The sequence below is a fragment of the Schistocerca cancellata genome, chromosome 5, assembly GCF_023864275.1.
Source record: "Schistocerca cancellata isolate TAMUIC-IGC-003103 chromosome 5, iqSchCanc2.1, whole genome shotgun sequence".
Lineage (NCBI taxonomy): Eukaryota > Metazoa > Arthropoda > Insecta > Orthoptera > Acrididae > Schistocerca > Schistocerca cancellata.
In genome coordinates, this window is record NC_064630.1 from 263,325,774 (window position 1) to 263,350,709 (window position 24,936).

General features: G+C 40.7%; 1 protein-coding gene across 3 annotated transcripts in view; it reads right to left on the reverse strand.

Moving 5' to 3' along the window:
- Positions 1–24,936, reverse strand: part of LOC126188181 (tubulin epsilon chain-like) — a 154,174-nt gene that overhangs the window by 87,805 nt on the left and 41,433 nt on the right. For all 3 annotated transcript variants that reach the window (XM_049929703.1, XM_049929705.1, XM_049929704.1), the window contains exon 4: positions 9,115–9,303. In XM_049929703.1, coding sequence (XP_049785660.1) covers positions 9,115–9,303 — 189 coding nt within the window. The remainder of the gene's footprint in view (positions 1–9,114; positions 9,304–24,936) is intronic.

The following is a 24,936-nucleotide window of genomic DNA, read 5'->3' on the forward strand; positions in this document are numbered from 1 at the left end:
CTTCCCGGCAGTTTCTGGTCCGTAACACGCCTTTTGGCCTCTATCAATACCAACAATTGCCATTCGGGGTTGCCAGCGCCCCTGTTCTCTTTCAGCGATTCTTGGAACAATTATTGCTCCCTGTCCCTGGGTGTATCAATTACATGGACGACATTGTTGTCACTGGCTACACCACTGAAGAACATCTTCAGAACCTCCGCACACTTTTTCATGTGTTACAGACTGCCGGTCTTAAGTGTAATCGTCAGAAATCACAATTTTTTCAGGCATCTATCACGTACTTGGGGTTTCAATTCTCTCGGGATGGTATTTGTCCGCTTCAGCAAACTGTCGCTGTGATCGATGCCCTTCCTTAACCTTCATCTGTTAAGGAACTGCAGGCCTTCTTGGGGAAAATAGCATACTTTCACAAGTTTTTACCGTCTGCTGCTTCGGTGGCTCAGCCGTTGCATCGTCTGTTGCATAAAAACATGCCTTTTCACTGGTCCGCGTCATGCGATGCAGCTTTCCAGAAATTGAAGACTATGCTGAAACATGCCCCATGCCTGGCTACTTATCGACCTGGCCAACATCTTGTTCTTGCCACGGACGCCTCTCAATACAGGGTCGGTGCAGTTTTTCTGACGGTTCTGAACAATCCATTGCTTATGCCTCCAAAACACCCACAGATGCCCAACAAAAGTATTCTCAAATTGAAAAAGAAGCTTTGTCCATTATTTATGCTCTTCATAAGTTTCGTATTTTTCTCTATGGATCCAAATTTCATCTTGTTACAGATCACAAACTACTTGTTTGCTTGTTTCATCCATCAACATCACTTCCCGACAAGGCTGCAGACCACATCCAGCATTGGGCTCTTTACTTGTCTTGTTTCAATTATGAGATTCATTTCCGGCCGACGGCTCAACATGCGAATGTAGATGCCATGTCTCGCCTTCCCATGGGTCCTCATTTGGCATTCGATAGGGACGAACTATTGTGTTTCCACCTGGATGTTGCCAAGCAGCGGGTTGTGGATGGATTCCCCATCACCGGGGACTGGCTGGCGGCTCCTACGGGTTCTGACCCTACCCTCTCCCGGGTTTTACGCTGTATTCAGAAGAGTTGGCCAGATCATCCGTCTGCTAAGACTTCTGATCCATTGTGGAACTACTACACTTTGCGCTACCGCCTCACGGCTAGGGATGGTGTTATCCTCCTTTCCAAAGAGAATGCTTCGCCGCGTGTTGTGCTGGTACCTGCGTCTTTGCGTGCTTCGGTCTTGCGCCTCCTTCACCAAGGGCACTGGGATGTTTCTCGCACAAAATCTCTGGCGCGCCGTCATGTGTACTGGCCTCGCATCGACTCTGAAATAGCACGCATGGTCACTGCCTGCGGCTCTTGTGCATCACAGGCCACCGCCCCGAAGTCATCTTTGTTACTGTGGCCTTCGGCTGAGACGCCTGGGAGTGCATTCATGCTGACTTTGCGGGACCTTTTTTAGGTACTTATTGGCTCCTCGAAATTGATGCCTACTCTAGCTTTCCTTTCATTGTCCATTGCATGTCGCCTACCACCGCGGCAACCACAAGTGCTCTCGCCCGCATTTTTTCTTTGGAAGGCCTTCCCTCTACTCTTGTTACTGACAATGGTCTGCAATTTGCCTCTTCCGAATTTGCGGATTTTTGTGCTCGTCACAGAGTCATGCATGTCACGGCCCCTCCGTTCCATCCACAATCAAAGGGTGAGGCTGAACGACTTGTCCGCACGTTTAGGGCTCAGATGACGAAACTCCTGACTTCTTCTGCTGCTGATGATGCGCTTCTCCAATAACTGGCTTCTTGCCATTTCACCCCCATGGGCAACCACAGCCCGGCTGAGCTCTTACATGGCCGATAGCCCCACTCGCTACTTCATCTTCTGCGGCTTTCCACCTCACGGCCGCAGGTGCCTTTGCTTGGCCGGTTCACCGCTGACGACCTTGTATGGGTACGGGAATATGGCAGGCGGCCAAAATGGAGTCCGGGCCACATCTCATGACACCGTGGCCGACGCCTGTATGAAATCCAGACGGACATGGGTGTTGCAGTGCGTTATTCGGACCACCTTCGGCCTCGTGTGCCCGCAACGCCTGTTCCGAATGCTGCTACACCACCTTCAGCTCTACCTGACGCTCGAATTCTTGGCATCTCTCATTTCTCACAACGCAGCCCTCTCCCCGTCATCTCTGTGCCCGTACAAGAACGGACGCCACCAGGAGACATGCCCATGCAGGAATCGGATGACCATCATCTGTTGGAGCAACTCTACTCGCCTCCTTCTCCTACGGACGCCAACACATCGCCCATGTCTCCTATTATATCAACCGGACTTGCCACAATGGGCAGATTGGGGCACAGGGCCCCAGCAGATTCGAACCCTACATCTCCTGTCACCTCAACCCATTATCATCGGGGACAATTCTGTCCGTACGGGAAGCCTCCTCCTCGAGACTTTACGGTCAGTCATACAACGCCTATGGACATTAGCAATCTACAGGCCACTTCCATCAAGACCAGTGCAAAAATTTCAAAAGGGGGGAAAAGTGTTGTGACTCGCTGATTAATCAAAGTGCCGCCACACAATTACGCGTGTCCTCTACATGCGGTGCTGTCTGCCAGCAATGCAGCAGCTGCGCCACCTAAGCGGCCAGCCAGCCAGCGGCCGCTACACTTGGACTCAGTGCTCACTTGAATGTTATCATGATCACATGTCTTGCTTTGTCAACTTGCTCAGTGACTTACATGTGTTGTGTCGTTTTGAAATATATGTGTTCAACTTGACGTTATAACAGTATCCACTGTGGCAAGACCGTTGCCTAGGAAGGTATGAATGTACAATTTTATGTGCTCTTCAAAAACCTGTAATTACAATTTAGAAACTAATATTTACATGTATTTAAACAGTAAAGAACATTCCTTATGTTTAACAGCCATAATCATAAAAAAAAACCACTGATGATGCTGCAACTGCAAAACAAAATTTTGTTTTGCTAAAGGTGGACCCCACTCAAAAACACATGTTATTGTTAAAGCAACCACAGACAAAAGAGCTTCAACATCAAGATGATTAGTGTTCTTTGTGTTTACTTAGTGTCCAAAGCCCACCCGATGTTCCACAAAACTTGTAATTCTAGACTCTGCTGAAATCACTGTGTTTTGGTTTAATTTTGAATGCTTCATTAATAACCAAACTTCAATAAGTTTAATATTTTGCAATAGTGGTCATTCTCTAAGCAGTTTTCCACCACAATCTATTAGGTTCACTTCATTTTACATAGCACATGTTTGGCACAGTGCTCACTTAAACACTGAGATGTTCACAAAGAATACTGCACACACCTGACGCTTGAAATCCCATGTAACGAAATATCAGAATGGGTCAGAACATGAGTCTTCACCAATACCTCTGGAGAACATATCCCATCTTGCAAGTTACTACTTCACAATGTGGAGGAAATGCTGCTAGTTTGGTTTCTTACACTGACATACAATGCATCTGTCCCCAACTGCACACGAAAGCATTCACAACTTCTTATCTGCTGTAGCTGTCACTGCTGAGTGTGCCTTAACTGGAGCCATCATAGCACTATTTACTAAAGTGTTCACATCAGCAGTAAGTGGCTTTAACTTCTGAAGATTATGACATTGAGAGTTTTGACAGTTCTTGAATTGTAACTCAATTGACACACCAAGATAACTGAATGGTTTTTACTCAACACAGGTTACATTTATCACGGTTGCCACAAGTATCCTCAAGTGAAATTACCTGATATTTCCCTGATTTCCAGACAAGTTTTAGCATTTTTCCCTGACAAATTTTGAGATCTCAAGGGTAAGTACAGACATTAAGTTGACAATCCATCTTTGCAGCTATGGTACACGAAAAATAGTGCCAAACAAGGAAATATCTAAATAAAACTTTCAAGCAGACTGTGTTTCCTAATGTGAGCAAAAATCTTAAGAACCCACATCAACATCTTTTGTAACGAACTGTTTTTAGATGGAGAAAGCAAGCCAAACAGTACATGTGTTTCATTAAGACCACAGATGTTATTGTATTTCAATAAAACAAAACACATTTTGTGACAAAAATAAGCATTTCCTTGGTGTCACAAGACAGATTTAAAATACCTTCACTGATTTCAGAAATAACCTCAGAAAAACATAGGGCTCTTGAAAGTTATGTATAAGGTGGGGAAGAGCTGTGTAACCCAAAAATATAGGTAACTGCCAATAAAATGTTGGTTCTACTATGTTCATTACTGTCGGTTATCACAAACTATGTAACATCTATTATTCTACAGCTATTATGTGATTTTTCTTTTGAGAAATATTTGGGTACACAGCATACAAACTGCCAGCAACAGCCATATTTTTTTTCTTCTGATTGCACATACTTTGTAATATATAAATTACTTTCGAAGTGCCAAAATGTGATAGAATAAATAAAATGTCTATAAAACGCCACACCTTGCAATGTACTTGAGGTGAGACAGTCTCAATTTTTGAAATCCAATGCCTGTGGCCTCTGACCTGCTGAGGAGCACTAGAGTCCTGGGTCCATGGATAAACCACAAAAATCTGTTGTATTATGCCACATACAAACAGACGTGGCCTGCGGGCAGGTCGGTGAGACTAGATCTGATGGGCAGGACATGCACGTTAATGGGAAACGAAGGGCTTCAGATCGGCAGGCCTGACCTCTTAGAGATACCTGCAGAAATGGCCTGCTGTTTTGACCTGCTGCAGGAATCCAATAGTGTGCCCCGCTATTCAGGAGTCACAGACACCATGTTGATGCAATGGGACTGCAGCGATCAATCCATGAAATGGATAACTTGGGCAAATACTTTGAGGATCAATAATAATGAGGATAGGTAGCAACTCACCGTAATGATGACCTCTGAGCCGCGGACAGGCACATAGAAAAGACAATTGCATTCTCACAACTAAATTTTCGGCCATAGCCTTTGTCAGAAAACGAGAATTCACATAATCACTCAGACACAACTTACGCACAGATGACCGCCATCTCCGGCCACAGTGTCTACAGTCTCTGAGAATCAGATCCAAATAAACCACTCCTCGTGCCTCCCTGCCTCTCATCCGCAGCTGCCACGCTAACAGTGACAAGTGGTGGCAGCATCAACTGCAAGCTGAGGGGATTGGTAGGAAGGTGAGAAGCACTAATAATGAGTGAGCAGGGAAGCAACGCACGTGCTCAGCTGCACCCAACCACTGACAATGCATGATGTCTCAGTAAAGAAATCATTTCATCTACTGAGACAAAAATGAGATTTTTTCAGTGTTTTTTTTTCCCCCAGATTTCCCTGACACGTTAGGAATTCCTTGATATTCCCTGATTTCCAGAGCCTGTGACAACCATTTTCATTACTTGATTCTTTCATTTATTAATTATTCGCCCAGTTGCATACATTTCATCCTGAAGAAGAAACCTAATGGATGTGGAACTAGTAATGTATACATTAACCACAGGATGTATCTGTCAGAAACTGCATCAATAATTAACAACTGTTAAATTTTTTAGTTGTTGTAATCTATTCTCACCAATTCAGAAAGAATCTGGCATAGTGAGATTAACAGGGAAGCAGCTAATTGAAAAATACCATAATTTGTGACCGTTAGCTAATCTTGGACTGTCAGTGCAACAGATATTCTGATCTTTCCTACACCATAGAGGAAAAAAAATGAAAGCAGTTCTATCCCTTTGGAAGAAATACTTAAAATTGCTATGTCAACTTGAAGCTGCCAGATTTAGTAAAGACAATTGCTTAGCCAATGCTACTGACAAAGGCGTACGCGTACAAACCACAAAATAAGTTTTGGCAGTCTTGAGAAAAGCAGGCAAACTGAAAAGTTACTGAGTGTGGAACTCACTGTCAAGTGTCTGTTTCAAGACAGTGTATGATATGATGGGTCAATACGACAGAAACTGAGACAGCTGCGAGTTATTTCAGTTGTCACAAAAGTAAAACAAGAACGATACCCAGATCAGAATAACCAAGTGACTGACAGCGAAGCACATCTGAACAAGGAAGGGGGCGATGTTGTTGGTTCGTCAGGGCACGTTTGCGCAGTATGGCGCAGCAGCGACACCTGTGCCATTCCTTACTGCTCTATCTTCTCATGCTGCCTTTTAATGAAGCTTAACAAATGCATTCCTGCATATAAAATGATACCTGGTTCCTATTATTTGTATATCTCTTACAAGCAACAGGTAACACACTGTAATGCCACTTAGTTCAGAATCACTTTCTTCCTTTGCACCACTGTTTTCTGAGCTCTCGTCCATGGACGAGTCATTGGAATTGTCCAAGGATATAATTAAATTTTCAGTCTTACTCTCCACATTCAATTCACTTTTCCATGCTTCTTTAACAACCGTTTCTGTGTGGGGCACAACATTACTCCACTTCTCTGGTGTCATTTGTGTCACTGCTTCCTCTAACGGTCTTTGAATTTCTGTCACAGCGAAGCTTTTGTTACTTGTTGCCACTTTATGTTTAATCTGTGCCCAAACCATTTTGATGGTGTTGAAGTGGCAACGGTATGGTGGAAGCTTAAGAACTCTGTGCCCACATTCTTTACCTACTTCGTCCACAACATACTGTTCAAACTGTGGCTTTTTTTCTGAGCTGTGCCTTACATAAAGGTTGGTTGGTTTTGGGGAAGGAGACCAGACAGCGTGGTCATCGGTCTCATCGGATTAGGGAAGGATGGGGAAGGAAATCGGCCGTGCCCTTTCAGAGGAACCATCCCGGCATTTGCCTGGAGTGATTTAGGGAAATCACGGAAAACCTAAATCAGAATGGCCGGACGCGGGATTGAACCGTCGTCCTTACATATAGGTCCTGAATTTTCACATTAGGGCATTTCAATCATTCAACAGTGGCGGCTTTCTTCATTGCCATCTTTAATAACTGAACAGTAGGGAGGTCTGAGGTTTTCCAATAGTTGCCACTTCAACATGGTTTTCTGACAGAATAACTGGCCTGGCCTTCATCCAGGTTTCGCAGAGACACAAAATGTCTTCAAATGGCACATTAATGATATTTCTTAAAAATCAACGACGCCATGCTACACTGCCACTTTACTCCTTTATAATTTTCTGTCCATTAATTTTTTTGTACAGAAAACGAGGGCTCTGACAATTGTTGACAAAGACATCTTGCTGCCACTGAATAACTCTGCCTCACGAAGAGTGACACACAGCTTTTTTACAGTTGAATGTTATTTTCTTAATACCCATATATGGCAATGAACTGCAACTTGTTGAAAAGGGTCAAAGTTTCTTATACGTGGTTCTGTTCTTTTCGTTTTACTGGGTGTCTGCAGTTTGGATGAACCAAGCTCTTCCCCTTCTGGACAGTATTTCTCCTTACAAATTTAACGGCAGTATTTTTGCGTGTCTTCAAAGCATCTACAGTTCTTTCGACTCCCTTCATTACAGGCAATAGAGTTACACCAGTGCCTCTCTCCTTCTTGAAATATTTTCACATAAAGCACACAAACTCATATGTGTGACCAAGTAAAACATGGGCAGATTGCTGACTTTTCCATTTAGCAACCGAACTTGATTGTACACTTCAACTGCAAGCTTCAGACATTCTGTAGCGCAATATAAATTCCCCACACAGAGAAATGAAGCACACAGCAAAACAGACCACAACTGTTTACATTACCGCTCACGAGCATCATCTGCAACGAGCTGCAGTAGTTGTTACTGCAGTAGCAGAGAGATCTGACAATGGTGAACAGAACAGGAGGTGCAGCCAAATGTGCTCTCAAACTGGCTGTTGCTATGGTAACAGCCATGTAAACAGCTAGATGTCAATCACTTTTATTCTGATCCGGATATAATAAAGTTACCTAACAAACACTGCCACTGAGTAAAATGAAATATGTATATCTATTTTTGTTCTTTACAGATTAATAACTTTCAAATTCATCAAGCTATCAAAACAAATAAAATGTCCACTGACAGCTCTTGACTAGCACTGTCGAAAGAAAGCACTATAATTTTTAATAAGCAAGTACAACTTGAATAGTGAGTTGGAATATTTATTCTGACGATTAAAAAATTCACTTCAGTAATTTAATATGCACAGCAGCAGTATGGAATGTGAAAGAGCAATCTGCAAATAAATCGTAAATGAAGTGTCCAAGAAAAATACCATCATCACCATGTAAAACCTATTACAGATCTAATCCTGTTGGGTGTGTAACATTATTGTTGGTAATAAGTTTTAATATTATTTATATCTGCTGAAGCGTCCGCACATAATGGATGAGAGGCAATATGTAAGATTTACTGTCAATCATATGTCAGAGGAAGCAGTGCATAAGCATGAATTGTGTGTTTGATTTAGATATTCTGTTTAAGTAATAAACGCTCAATAAAAGACTTTTATGTTTTCCAATGATAGACTGATGGCTACACAAGCCTTGGTCAGTTTGTTGTATGTGCTGGTTGAGGTAAGACTCGTGCAGATGTTAAGTACATCACACATTCCTGAAAAGAGTTTAAAATTTTTTTGTGCAATAGGTCTAGGAACTTGCATTTTTTTATTTACTTGTGAGGTTAGGAAAGTCTTCTACAGCACATTTTACAGATTTAACTCTGAACTGCAGTTTGGTGTTCAGAGATTTCTTATATGAGTTTACATATTCATAATACTTCAAAATAGATTTGTAATGATTTTCATGGAGCACTAATGAACAAAACTTTAAATTATTTTGATAAAGTATAATACTTGTAACCCAGGTGCTCAACTGTCGAAGAAAGAAGAAGCATATCAATCCGTCATTGCACTTACAGTGTTTCGAAACATGTTGAAAAGACACGAACAGATAGCCATAGCTGCTTCCCAATGTAACTTGTATTCTTTCTCATATTTGAACATTTCAAAGAGTATACAGTTCACATTTCTGTGAAACATTTGTGACTTTTCCATTAACTGAACCAAAAATTCCTTCAATTGTAATTTGTTAATAAATTTTTCTTATCTAATATGATGACAAAAATTTCATAAACCAGGTACGAAATATTTAGTTGTAGTACAGTGCACAGTACCTGTGTACATCTGGAAAAATGTCTGATAATAACGGCAGCAGAGAAGATCCCAGACCAGAGCCTGTGCCACCTCCAACTGAGAAAAGGAGCAAGAAACCATGCAACTGATCGCAAGATTCTGCTGACTTCCGAAGCAAGTTTTCTATCTTGCTTGCGTATCTTCTACCATGAGACAAGTTTCCTTCAGCCCTGAAAGGAAAGAAAAATGTAGAAATCTCTGTTGCATATAATCTCTCAAGAAAATCGAAGGACCAGTCAGGACAAGGTTGTTAAACTTAGTAAACAATTTATTCTATTCTAATCTAGAAGTCGTGCTGTAAGGTTATGACTCTTAAAATGTTCAACGCAATATATTTATCAATATTCATCTCGTCAGACAGATGATAACACCAACTCAACTTCCTTCCAGATTTGTTGCAACATCTGTTGGAGACATTGTACTGTCATTTAGAACATTCTTTCTCGAAGAACCAGATGGAACTGTTGAGACATTGTAATGCTAGTGATTGAGTAGAGTGACTGGTAGACCATCAGAATTTACAACTAATTCGAAGAATCACCGCATGATACGAATTTAAATTCTATCATACGAAAAATGACAGAAAACACTACTTCAACTATAACTGGTAGCACATGGATATTACATTGCAGCTGCATGTGTGAATTACTGTAACGAGACCTCCTGCTGTGGAAGATATCATCAAAGGACCTTCTTCAACTCTCTTATATTACCTGGAAACTCTGAGACACGTATAGTCACAGTTCATACAACAACGATGTGTCACATAAATAGCGGGATGAAGAGAGAAGTAGGTTTAAATTTTTTTCTGCAGCCTGTCTTTGCATATGGCTATCTAACTGCTATCTTCATCAAGTCAGTATCACTGGTAATGTGATGACAGACGAGCAGCACAATGTTTAACAGGTTTACTTTGTTGTTGAACGAGTCACATAGAGATGGTTAATGTATCAAACAATGGAAAATTCAGGATGAAATATAACAATATTATGAAAAGGAAATTTGCTACTCACCGTATGTCTACTTTCGACAAAGACCTTGTTGGCCAAAAGCTTATTTGTTACAGTTTTCTTGTTGTGCCTATCTGCGACTCAGCATTTCCACTATATGGTGAGTAGCAACTTTCCTTTTCAAAAGATGGTTAATGTGTTCCAGTCAGGCACTGTCCAACATTCAGTCCACGTTACATGAAGAACTATTTTTAAATTAGAAGTACAGGTGGTGACTTCTACAAATGTGTTTCTTACTATAGGTGTATTGTACAAACATAATCAATAAAATTAGGAATATTATAGGACTTGCAGAGTAAAAATGTAGCTGTAAGCATAATCAAAACATGAAGGAGACGTGTGTTCAGTATCCCATCATCATCAGTGTTAGAGAGGGAGTACAAACCCAGGTTACACAAGAAGAAGGAGAATAAGATGGCCCTGTCATTTTGGACCCACTCAGAACCAGGAAAATCAGTAATTTTCAACCACTTACATCCACACACTGCATATCACTGTGAAGTGCATGGCAGGGCTTCTTCCCATTCCAATCACATACGGACTGCGGGAAGAATGACTGCTTAAATGCCTCTGTGCACCTGTAATTAAGCTAATCTTGACCTTCCAGTCCCTTTGAGAGCCATACGTATGGGTTGTAATATATTCCTCAATTCATCACTTAAAGCTGATTCTTGGAACTTTGTAAGCAGGCTTTCTCGCAATAGTTCACATATGTATTCAAGTGCCTGCCAGTTCTGTATCTTCACTGACTCCATGACTTTCTCTCTTGGGTCAAACACACCTGTGACCTGTGATTTGTGGCTTTCCCGGAATATATGCTGCTGACTGTTCTTGGGCGTACTGATGGATACAACTGTCAAAAGCCCATGATGTTTCAGCAGACAACTGTTCCACCACCACCATGTAGCTGATGGAATAAGTGTATGCTACATGCATGGGTGTATTTATATCTGCTGGTCAAGAGACAGGTCTCACCGGTCCTGCATGGTGCTCAGTGGTGGGATCCATGCAGCAAGAACAATGGTAGGCAGAGTCTCAATTGCATTCCACCTGCCATATTTGTTGCATCTTGCATCCGGGTGTCACATTTTGCTTTGACTGAGCTTAGTATTGGGTCCCATGCCATTCTCAGTTGGAAGCCAGTGTCTCTGCTAATTAAATTATCCATCAATTGAATTTCAATAGCTTCTTCAAACATGCAATCCCAAAATTTATTATGGGTAGCCAGAATTTTTGTTTGCTGGTAACTCATTTTATTACTGTTTTCTATGCTGTGTTCTGCACAGAAGATTGATGTACAGAACGTGAGTGCCATGCCCACTTACTACAGACTAACAACTCTCCTATAGCAGAAAACTGCACTTAAAACGGACATTAAATTAATTACCAGAAAACGGAAGTCCTGGCCACAACTGATATATTTTAGGGCTACATTTTATCCGACTGATAATTTCATCAACAGGGACTCTGGCTTCAAAGTGAGCATGGCACAGGAGCAAATACTAAGATTCATCAAAGCAAAACATGATACACAGATGCAAGGTGCAACATGGACGGCAGGTGAAAGCCAAATGAGGCTCTCCCCTCCACAATCACAGCTGCACACACCCTTACTACCACAGGGCCTGAACTCTGGACAGGCAGGTTAAATACTGCAAGCCCACAGCAGACACTTCACTCCATCAGCAGCATCTAATAACAGTGGAACGATAGTCCGCCAAGATATCATGGACTTATGACAATAAGATCTGGCAATACTTTTGAAACCAAGGATGCAAACCTGTGAATGTCTGTGCTGCCATTAAAATAACTGTATACCCAGTAATGTGACATACAGTTGGGATAAATAAGACAGTGTGTTAAAGAATAGACACTTCTCAGCGGAAAGCACTTAGAATAATTAAAGAGATCAGCACAAACATTTATGAGAACAGTTCACAACAGATGAGAAGGGATGAAATTTATAATGAACCAAATGCTGACATAAAATTTAATCTATTACATGACAAATTCATACCATTATTTGAAAATAGCTTTCCACATATGCTAATCAGAAAGGACATTAAACAGCTATTGTGGGGGGAGGGGGGGGGGGGACAAAAGAAAACATGGATCACTAGAGGAATGAAAGTGTCTTGTGAAAAGAAAAGGGAATTGCATCTGTTCACAACAACAAGTAAAGATTCTGCAGTAGTTGCTGAATGTGTAAATCTTTCTACTTGTTTTAGTTGCCTTTTATAGGCTACTTTGGTAATCATTGTTGCTACAACTGCCTCATAGTCACTGAAACCAGTTTCAAATGTGTACATCAACAAAGAGAACAAGTCTATTTGTTACTGTTAGATCCAATTTAATTCCATCATAAGTGGACTTTTGAAGCATTTGGTGTAGGCAGTTTGAAGAGACATCATCCAGCAATGTTTCACAAGACATCTCCTTAAGCCCACCACGTACAAAACTGTAATTTTTCTAATTGATTATTGGACGATTACAGTCTCCTCTGACAGTGACAGTATGATTTGGGAATTGCACACTAGTGCACTTTGGCTTTCTTTAATGTTTTTGGTTACATCTGGAGGTGAGTCTAGTGGTCAATAGAAGGATATGGTTAGAAGTTTATGCCCACCCTTGACATTCAGTCTTGCCCACACAGTCTCATTTGTAGTTTCAATATCTACCTTGATGGATATGAGTTTCTTGTCTACTGTAGGGTTGTCACCACACTGTTAATGTTTTGCACTGTGCAATCACTGTTTCATTATGCCAAAATGAAAGTGTAATTTTAACAGCAATGTAAAAAGTGAGTTTCCTTTTATCACTGGTAGTGGAGAAACAGTAAAATGTACGTTGTGCAGATCAAAATTTGCTATTGGCCATGGTGGAAGGTCTGACATTGTGAATCACATTAAGGCGAAGAAACAGCGCATGAGTGATCAAACGAAAAGAGCAAATAAATGCGTGAGTGACTACTATGTAAACTTAAAATCAGTAACAGAAATGGATAGGCAGTTGGCAGCACAAGAAGTTACGTTTCCATACCAAAGAGTAATGCATAACCATAGCTTTAAGTCAATGGACTGTACTACAGCAGTTGATAAAAAACTTTTCAATCCTAAATTCACATGTGGACACACAAAATGTAATGCATTTATTTCAAATGTTATTGCACCGCATGCAGCTCAGCAGGCTTTAAATGAACTGGAAAGTGCTCGATTCATTTCTGTAATGATTGATACATGGAATCATCTGGATTTGAAGTTGGTTCCTCTCCTTATCAAGTATTTTCACCCTGAAAGTGGCACCACGGTCAAAGTGCTCGAAGTGGTTACTTTAGCTGGAGAAACTTCAGATTTACTTTAGAATTATGTGCTGGAGGTTTTAAAGAAATATGATCTTGAGGGAAAGGTGATTGCAGTTTCTGCAGACAACACTAACCCCAATTTTGGTGGTAAGCAGAGGAAAGGAAAAAACAATTTGTTCTATAAACTGCAACAGAACACAGTGAATAATATAGTAGGTGTTGGCTGTCCAGCACATGTGGTGCACAATTCCTTACAAAGTGGCTCAGATTGCGTACCCATCAACTGCCAATTAATTGTAAACAAAATCTACCAGCATTTCCACATATATACAGTAAGGGTTGAATCTCTGAAGTCATTCTGTAAGTTTATTGAAACTGAATACAAAACTGTACTTGGGCACAGCGAGACAAGGTGGCTATCTCTGCTACCAGCATTGGAAAGAATTGTAAAGATATTTCCTGCTTTGAAATCATATATCATTCCCTTGATAAGTGTCCTGTTATCCTTAAACAATTCTTTGATAACCATGTGTCTATTGTTCTTCTACATTTTCTTGTTACCCAGCTAAATCCTTTCTCCACAACAATTAAATGTATTGAGAAACAAGAAATCACAATAATGGAAGTTTATCAAGAAATAAACAAATTATTGGGCAAATTACAATGTAGAAAATCTGAAAGATTTCTCACATCCTTTGTACATGAGAATCTAAGAAAGCTGGAAGAAGAGGGTGAAATTACTGTAGAACAATTTCATATTTATGCTGACATCTTCTATGACTCTTGCATTGAGTATATTAAAGAATGGTGTTTACCATTTGTCACACCTTTTAAAGAATTTCAATGGGTTAATACTGAAAAGGCACAGGTACAGTGGGAGGATATTCAGGACTGTTGTGTTTTTGTTAAAAGTATTGTACCAAATTTTCCTGTTGACGAACACGAACTGTTCGATGAATTTTCATGTGCACAGAACTTTATAAAAAGTGAAGAAGGAGACAAATAAAGTGTTAATGAAACGTGGTGTAAAATATTTGCTTATTTCAAAAGTAAAAACATTAACATGAAAAACATGATTCATTTGATGGAGTTTTGTCTGGCAATTCCTGGGTCAAATGCTGCTGTGGAACGTGTTTTCGTTAGTGAACTCTTTGTGATCAGACGAAAAAAACAGAATGAAAGTTGAAAACACGCTTTAATGGTGTATCGTGTACTGACTTTTATGATACAATTTCAAACAAAAATGCACTTCTTGATAAAGTACATAAAAGTGAAAAGTACAGTGATAGTGTGGCAGAATAATTGTAAAAAGTGATTTGGGATCATCTGAGTGCATGTGTATTAAATTTAGTCAATGCAATATTTATGTCCCCCCTTTTTCTTTTTCTTTTTTTTTTCCAGGTTTTTCTCTACTTTACTTTAAATGTCCCCTTTTTCAATGAAAATGAAATGGACACCCTAGTCTACTGTGACAAATACGCTGTCTCCATTAACCATAAGCCTATCCTTTCGGTATACACTTCAATTTTTTGCAAAATCTCACTGCTGTCAATTTCAGGTTTTAAGAAGCTTCCTGTAACTTGTATTTTGTGAGCTCCAATGCCTTCAAACACTGATACTTTCTTGTCAAACTGGTACTTTGTTGTCAATGCTTCTGCAATTAATAGCTAAGATTTTAATAGTACTCTTATCTGTAGGGGGCATTTCTCTTGATCTTATACTGACACTTTGTAATGTAGCAGAATGGAATAGTACATGTTGAAAAGGTCAATGCCAAGCATTTTGGAGACTGCAATAATATTTATGTGACATTATATACTCACAAACCTTTCAATTGCATTGTCCTGCATGTGCCATATTTATGAACACTGATAATGTGTGCTGAAATTTTGTGCAAATTTAACTAACCTCTGAGATTATTATTTTTGAGAAGAGGATACAGAGAAGCAGTAGTAGTAATAATACCTGAACTCAATGTAAAGAGTCTGAAATCATGTTAGTATCAAAAGTCATGGCGCAATTACAAAGCAATTAAGGAATGTAGTCAATCACTTGTTTGCAATACATATTTCATGCAATTTTTATGTAAAACCAGATTTCTTTCAACATAATAATTACTTAAAACTTGTTATCACTATCTGCCGCCGGCCATGGTGGTCTAGCGGTTCTAGGCGCGCAGTCTGGAACCGCGCGGCTGCTAGGGTCGCAGGTTCGAATCCTGCCTCGGGCATGGATGTGTGTGATGTCCTTAGGTTAGTTAGGTTTAAGTAGTTCTAAGTTCTCGGGGACTGATGACCACAGATGTTGAGTCCCATAGTGCTCAGAGCCATTTGAACTATCTGCCAAACTTAAGTCTGTAATCAGTCTCATGAAAGCACTGAGATTTCAATTGTAAGATTAATTATTACTATATAAAGAATGCTTTTGTAACTGCTGGATGTTTGACAACACCAGTGGCGATAGCTGCACTGCATGTCTTGAACCAGTTTTGTAACCAGTACACCCGTATCAGTTTTATCTGTGATGTGATGAAATAAACACATTTTACAAGTACTTCTGCGCATTTTTGACTACATTATTTGTTGCTGAACACAATGCAAAGTGCTTGTCAATGCATAAAAACTGAGCCCAGATGATATTTTAAAATGTATTATAACTGAGTTACACACCCAACACCTATTTGACAATCAGCAAGTTAAGAATTTGAAACGTAAAAGAATTTGAAATCTAACCATGATAGCTGCTTACATTTTAACTTCCAGGTCTCCTGTAGTTATCAATATCTGAACTGGAAGCACAGTCGCCTAATTTAAAATGCCATTTCTCCGAAAATTACTTTTTCCAGTGTCTGCCACAATTTGCAGATAGTTACAGCCCACTCCATCGATGGCTGCCAGAACAGCCTCTTCAACATGTTTAATGAGGCCCCCAGGCGCACATAATGAGTGCAGCTGGTGTTCCTTCCCAACACTTGCTCTCACTTCCCTGAGGGGTGTCATTTCCTACCAACTTTTAAATTTCAAATACAGAACAGAGACCACTGCAACTATGTTCACTAAGTAACATACCATATTTACTCGAATCTAAGCTGCTCTTTTTTTCGGTTTTTGTAATCCAAAAAACTGCCTGCGGCTTAGAATCGAGTGCAAAGTAAGCGGAAGCTCTGAAAAATGTTGGTAGGTGCCATCACAACTAACTTCTGCCGTCGAACATATGTAGCGCTATAGGCATGCTTTGCAGGCACAAAGATAAATATTGGCGCCAAACCTCTGCGTAAGTAAATAATTTTTTTAAAAAAAGGTATTAGACGAGCTTTTTTCTCCGGCCCGAGTTTCGACCACTGCATTTTCATATTATTACGAAGTAAATAGGAATTCCGAATTGTTCATCTTCGAATGTAGCAGCTTTTCAAAATTCGTAGCAACAAAAATAAATTTCCTTACATAAAAATATCAACAATGCACAAGGCTTTAGGATTGTTGCACGAGTTGATAGGCTGGGGCTCATTAAGACTTCACGTAGCGGCACCTATTGCTTCGTGGAATTTTGTGAAGTGCTTGTTGGTGTTAGTGAACCATGATGAAGCACTTTCATTATGGTTCCAAATCCAAGAGGGGCATTATTTCTTTTGCGGAAAAAAGTTCTAATCGTGCTGCTGGTCTGCGATACGGGATTGATGTGACCAACTTCAGGCGATCGCGACTGCAGAGAGACAAATTATTTGAATGTTCAAGTAGGAGGAAAGCATTTAGTGCGCCAAAGTGTGGCCGATATCATGCACTAGAAGTGATTTTAAAACGAATTTGTTAAGGAACAATGTCAGAAATTCCTGCCTGTGAACGTTGAAATTTTAAAAATTAAGGCACATGAAATTGCTAGAGAGCAAAAAATCGAAAATTTTAAGGCTAGTCGCAGCTGAATTGATCTGTTTATGAAGCGCTGGGGTTTTTCACTTCAAAGGCGAACAGAAGCACAGAAGCTGCCAAAAAATTATGAAGAAAAACTTGTGGAATTTCAGCGCTTCATAATTAGACGGCGCACAGAAAAGCAATACCTTCTTGATCAGATTGGAAATGTCGACTAACTCCTGTATATTTTGACATGCCGTCAAATTATACGGTTGACGCCATAGGAAAGAAAAACGTAAGTGTTCTTACATCAGGGGGTGAAAAACAGCGGATGTCCGTCATGCTTGGTTGCACAGCAGATGGGACATAAATTACCCTAATTCATAGTTTTCAAGCGAAACACTACCGAAATCAGAAGTGTTTCCAAAAACTGTAATTGTACGAGCAAACGAAACTGGGTGGTTTTCGGAGGGCATGGTGCTGGAATGGATTAGGCATGTGTGGAATCGTCGTCCTGGCGCAATACTTGGTTTGTGCAGTCTGCTGGTATTAGATGCGTACGCAGGCCATACACCACCTGCAGTAAAACGAAAATTAAAGGAAAGCAAAACGGACTTGGCGGTAATTCCAGGCGGGATGACGTCAATTGTGCAACCACTTGACGTCTGTTGAATAAACCATTTAAGGACAAGCTTAAACGCATGTACACAGACTGGCTTTCGAAAAGCGACAGACAACTGACACCAACAGGGCATGTAAAACGCACAAGTTTGTCACGAGTATGCCAATGGATTTATGATGCATGGAAGTGTGTTCCAAATCAGACTGTGCAACAAGCATTTTAAAAGTGTTCGATATCCAATGCACTACATGGTACGGACGACGATGCTCTGAAGAAATACGCAACAAAGAAGGGTGATACTGATTCAGAATCATGACTGATGTTTTAAAATTTTCGTATAAGATGTATTACAAACCTAATAAAAGTTTGTTTTAAATTTCAGCGTTTAATTTCTAAGTTATTTTCATTCTTATTTTGTAAGTGTTGTTACTTTGCATTGCACAGGATAAAAAGTGTGGAGAGCTGCAGCAAATCTGTCTACGGTCTGAAGACAACACACTCTGCATTTGAAGTCATCACTAAAAATCTACTACGAAAATCCGACTGGCAAGACTGTTTGGGATGTATGTCAATATGGCCAACTCTTACGTTCTGAATTTTTTCCTACCTGTGACAAGAGATGGTTGCTAATAGGAACTTTTATGAATCGTGAATCACTTGCAGTATTCTCTTCACCATAAGAATAATACGAATGTAAACATTATGCCATGTATTCTTTCGTGTTTGCTGCTATCTCATTTAAACCCTGTCTGCCTAATAAACTACGAAACTAGAGTGAGAAAACAGCAAACGCCGAAGAATATATATATATCACGTCATGTTTATATTCGTATTATTCTTATACTGAATAGTGATACAGTCAGAAATGAAGCACGGCAACAGACTAGATTTTTACATCTAAGATGACTCTAATTACTGCGCAGAATGTCTGCAAAGATTTTCAAACAGAGAAAAATTTTCGCTAAGGCCGGCCCACATGCAACGATCTGTCTGCGCAGTTTACATGCAAAAGATCGCTGCAAATGTGTTGTATTCACACGACAAAAACTCCAATCTACTACTCGCCTGCCATCTGTCGGTGTAGAAAAGATTATCAGTGGCAAGCGACTACGCTCGCCGAAAACGTCAGAAGTTTAATTAATTTATTTTGAAATTTAGGAATTGAAGAAATTCTGTTGTGGTCTGTGTTCGCAACTTGTGTTGCAAAAAACATTCAGACAAAACGCAGGAAACAGAGAGAGCGGTCAAAATGGTATACATAGTGGCTGCTAAAGCGAAAGCATTTTTCGCACGTACATTTACTGCGAGAGTTGCAGGGCCACCCTAACGACTGGCGTAATTATTTACAGATGGATGTCGAAACTTATAATTGTCTCTTAACGCTCGTAACCTCTCATATTATACGAAATAATACCTGAATGAGAAGAGCAATTTCTCTCCATGAACGGCTGACGGTGACTGGCCATTGTCCCTTTTTTGGGACGCGTATATTTTACTTATTTCTATGTAGGCAATGGAGCTTTTATCCTTTATTGTTGCACCTGTAGGTTCAACTAACTGCTATAATGCCAGTAAATGTAAAATAAATAACTTTTTCCTAAGTACTTCACGTCAGGAAAATTATAAATTTGCTGATTTTTTGTTCTCGCGCTTGGCAGCACTGTATGTCTGCTGGTAGTTCCTGGACGACAATAAGCTGTGATTTAGTTGTCGGGGCGTGTTTGTTATGAACATATGGATGTCCGTGTAAGATTAAGTATACTTCAGATTTTTTCAAGTAAGTGCAATATCGATATATTTTATGCGTTCCAATAATGGGACAATGGCATGTTACACCATCATTGATTGTTGATGTGCCCTATTCTTGTATACACGTATTATACAGAGAAGAATTGCATTTTACGTTCTTTATATCTTTTTTCATATTCTATTCGAATTTTACGATTCCAACAGGATAAAAACATGCTACGTGGACTTACACTTGAAGAAATTCTACAATAACTAGAGAACCATCAAGAGAGTGATGATGAAGATGCTGACGTAGAATTGGCGATTATTCCACCCGATGCAGGTGTAATAACAGATGAAGAAGACATTGACGAAAATGTACTGAACAATGAGTCTGTTGTACAAGATGTAGCCGGTACTTTAAAGCTCATAACCAGACGAGATGAAGCTAATGCTACAGTTGTATCTCCAGAAGCCAAAAGAAGGAAAGCATTAGGACATGGAGAAGAAAGTGGTACGTTATCTACAAAAAAATATAAATGTAAGTGGTATAAATGTCAACCAACGTACACAAACACTAGTGAATCAGGGAAGAGCAATGAACATTATGTTGCGGAATGTTTAGCAAATGAGACAGTGCGCCAGGTGTTTGAGGATTTCTTTTTTTTCTGAGAAACTAATAGACATTATTATTGAACAAAGCGAAATCTATGCCTGCCAACTTAACAAAATAAATTTTGAGGATTTCTTTTTTTTCTGAGAAACTAATAGACATTATTATTGAACAAAGCGAAATCTATGCTTGCCAACTTAACAAAATAAATTTTCTGCTAACCAAAGAAGAACTAAAATCATTTATTGGCATACTACTTCTGAGTGGTTATCATAAGCTTCCCCATGAGAATATGTACTGGGAACAGGCTCCTGATGTCGGTGTTCCTTTAGTCTTCAATTCCATGTCAAGAAATAGGTTTTGGGAAATAAAGAGATTCATTCATCTCAATGACAACTCCAAAATACACTCCTGGAAATTGAAATAAGAACACCGTGAATTCATTGTCCCAGGAAGGGGAAACTTTATTGACACATTCCTGGGGTCAGATACATCACATGATCACACTGACAGAACCACAGGCACATAGACACAGGCAACAGAGCATGCACAATTTCGGCACTAGTACAGTGTATATCCACCTTTCGCAGCAATGCAGGCTGCTATCCTCCCATGGAGACGATCGTAGAGATGCTGGATGTAGTCCTGTGGAACGGCTTGCCATGCCATTTCCACCTGGCGCCTCAGTTGGACCAGCGTTCGTGCTGGACATGCAGACCGCATGAGACGACGCTTCATCCAGTCCCAAACATGCTCAATGGGGGACAGATCCGGAGATCTTGCTGGCCAGGGTAGTTGACTTACACCTTCTAGAGCACGTTGGGTGGCACGGGATACATGCGGACGTGCATTGTCCTGTTGGAACAGCAAGTTCCCTTGCCGGTCTAGGAATGGTAGAACGATGGGTTCGATGACGGTTTGGATGTACCGTGCTCTATTCAGTGTCCCCTCGACGATCACCAGTGGTGTACGGCCAGTGTAGGAGATCGCTCCCCACACCATGATGCCGGGTGTTGGCCCTGTGTGCCTCGGTCGTATGCAGTCCTGATTGTGGCGCTCACCTGCACGGCGCCAAACACGCATACGACCATCATTGGCACCAAGGCAGAAGCGACTCTCATCGCTGAAGACGACACGTCTCCATTCGTCCCTCCATTCACGCCTGTCGCGACACCACTGGAGGCGGGCTGCACAATGTTGGGGCGTGAGCGGAAGACGGCCTAACGGTGTGCGGGACCGTAGCCCAGCTTCATGGAGACGGTTGCGAATGGTCCTCGCCGATACCCCAGGAGCAACAGTGTCCCTAATTTGCTGGGAAATGGCGGTGCGGTCCCCTACGGCACTGCGTAGGATCCTACGGTCTTGGCGTGCATCCGTGCGTCGCTGCGGTCCGGTCCCAGGTTGACGGGCACGTGCACCTTCCGCCGACCACTGGCGACAACATCGATGTACTGTGGAGACCTCACGCCCCACGTGTTGAGCAATTCGGCGGTACGTCCACCCGGCCTCCCGCACGCCCACTATACGCCCTCGCTCAAAGTCCGTCAACTGCACATACGGTTCACGTCCACGCTGTCGCGGCATGCTACCAGTGTTAAAGACTACGATGGAGCTCCATATGCCACGGCAAACTGGCTGACACTGACGGCGGCGGTGCACAAATGCTGCGCAGCTAGCGCCATTCGACGGCCAACACCGCGGTTCCTGGTGTGTCCGCTGTGCCGTGCGTGTGATCATTGCTTGTACAGCCCTCTCGCAGTGTCCGGAGCAAGTATGGTGGGTCTGACACACCGGTGTCAATGTGTTCTTTTTTCCATTTCCAGGAGTGTAGATAGAAACGACAAGAGGTACAAAACGAGGTTGTACTTTGAAATGCTGAAAAAGGAATTTGGCATATTTCATTCAAAACTCTCAATTGATGAAATGATGGTACGTTATTATGGCAAACATTCAGCTAAAATGTTTCTGAGGGAAAAGCCTATCAAATTTGGTGTCTTACAAGTTCCAATGGCTTTCTTTATAATTTTTCGCCATACTGTGGCAAGACTGACAACAAACAGGAGCCTTTAGGTGCAAGGGTAATAAATGAACTAACCAGCATGATTCCAGAATCAGAGTATCCGAATGATAAGCTTTTTTTTGACAACTTTTTCACCAGTGTTGACACACTGATCACACTCGGAAAGAGTAAAATGAAAGTTACAGGAACAATAAGAGAGATCCGAACTAATGCATGTCCTTTGAATGACTCAAAAAGAATGGCAAAAGAAAAGGAACGAGGATTCTATGACTACATGTTTGACAAAGAGAATGAAGTTCTGGTTGCTAAATGGAGTGACAACACACCAGTATGTGTAGCGACAAATTACAGTACTATTACTCCTCTGAGTTCTACTAAAAGATACTCATGGGCAAATAAAAAGGAAATATCTGTTACAATGCTACATCTCATTGAAGAATACAGTGCCCATATGGGTGGCGTATATCTACTGGACAAACAGATATCACTTTATAGGACGAGGATAAGGTCAAAGAAATGGTGGTGGCTACTATTCACACAGATGATAGATATCTGTGTAGTAAACACATGGCGTGCATACTAAATTGCTAACTCTAATGAGAAGCTCCCACTTTTGGATGTCCGATGGAGAATAGTGATGTTTTACGTATCAAAGAAAACAGGATCAGTACCAAAAACCAGAGGACCACAAGGAAGCAAATTGATGTGGGGACAGGTGAGCACACATGTACGACTAGATCCAGGAAATCATTTCATTGTGCCAAGTAAAACACAGAAGCGATGTGCTTACTGCAAGAAAAAAAACAACAAAAATTTGTGATAGGTGCAATGTTAGTGTACACGACAAGTGTTTTGCTTCAATTCATACTGAATAGACATTCAATAGCATTAAAACATTCTTTATTTATTGTTTGTGTTGTTTCTTACAATATTATGCATGGAGAATAAGCTTGCGAATTTGGATAGCGCATTTGGCCAATGTCCCAAAAATGGGACAGTCTGTAGTTTTCGTTCTAATAAACTGAAAATTTCCAAAACAACTTTTTCTTTTTATTCAATTAATCTCTCAATGTAACGTATTTACGTATAAAAGTTTGAAAAAAATGATCTGACAGAGTTCTGGCCAGTAATGGGTTAAGATTCCTGGCAACAGGAAGGAGCTATAAGGACTTTAAATATTCAGCTGCAATTTCTAAACAAGCATTGAGCGAAATTATACTCAACACAAGTGAAGCTATTTACGCTGTCCTGAAGGATAAGTTCATGAAGGCAAGTCAAGTACATTAATTCTGTCAAGTTACAAATAATATTTTTGCTCATGAAAAATCACAATATTTTTGCTGTTTTAGACGTGTTTGAATCACAAAATACCACAAACTTGACTGGTATATTTCATCCACTCCAACACCAGATCTTTGGATTTTTGAACTTTTGATAATTATTTACAGTAAACAGTCCACAACGATTTTTATTATTACCGTTTCTCAGTTCGCTGGTGCGTCAACTTCTCGTAATTTTTCAATTAATGCATTGTATGCAGCTGTTTTTTTGTTCCCGTCACTGTACTCTTTACTTTTAATCTTCCACAAACATGGGTAATTTCTATAAAGTTCAATGAATTCACTGATAAACTGTCTGGAACACTGACGAGCGTCAGCCATTTTAATGCTCCGTGCGCAGAAAGACAAACACTAGACTGAACAAGCAGCTGTTTTGCGCCAGATTTACTCCAACTTGTCTGCGCAGATGTGGTCTGAACCCGCAGATTTGAGATGATTCGCTCAAGCCTCCAACTCAAACTTCCAGGTTTGCACACACCTCATGTCAGTGCAAATCTCCTGTCCACTCCAACGATCTGTCTGCGCAGATGTGATGTGCACAGACAGATCGTTGCGTGCGGACGGGCCTTAAACTCTCGTTCAGAACATCTATCATAAGCAGTCTATTATTTGGTTCTTGTTGATCATTACACTGGGCAACAACCAAAAAAACGTCATGGGTTTCTCAGCTGATTTAGACTAATTTTGGTGTTCTGAGTCCGAATATCACATTGATTTTGCTCTATCAGGTCAACTTTTTGAGATACAGCCATAGGCCTACATGACCATTTTTCCCTGAAATGTAAGCCTTTTTATAGGCTTCAATATGCTAATATTAGGGGTTTTAAGGGGATTATTCAGGACATATGAAAACAAAAGAAGCCTTTAAGATTGTAACAGTTAAACATTTGAATAGATGCCTTTTTTTCTTACTATAGTATAAAATTTATTCTATTTTTTATTGTCTGACAGTCAACCGCATATTTCTATTACTATTTCAGATTGATATGGCTTCTGCGCGACGTTCATGCATGAATAATCCAGACATTTTCTGCTACATCTGCGGAGAATACACGCTTTCAGTGGACAGGAAGAACATCACGGGATTTGTGAAGAATGCCTACCAGGTTTCCTTTCAAGTCAAGCTGGGTGACCAAGATAAGCCCTGGGCACCGCACACGGTCTGCAAGAAGTGCGTGGAATACCTCCGGCGGTGGACGAAGGGCACGAAAACTTCACTGAAGTTTGGGATTCCGATGGTTTGGAGGGAGCCCTTTGACCATGCATCGGATTGTTACTTCTGCGCCATCAATACTACTGGCATCAACCGGAAGAATCGGCA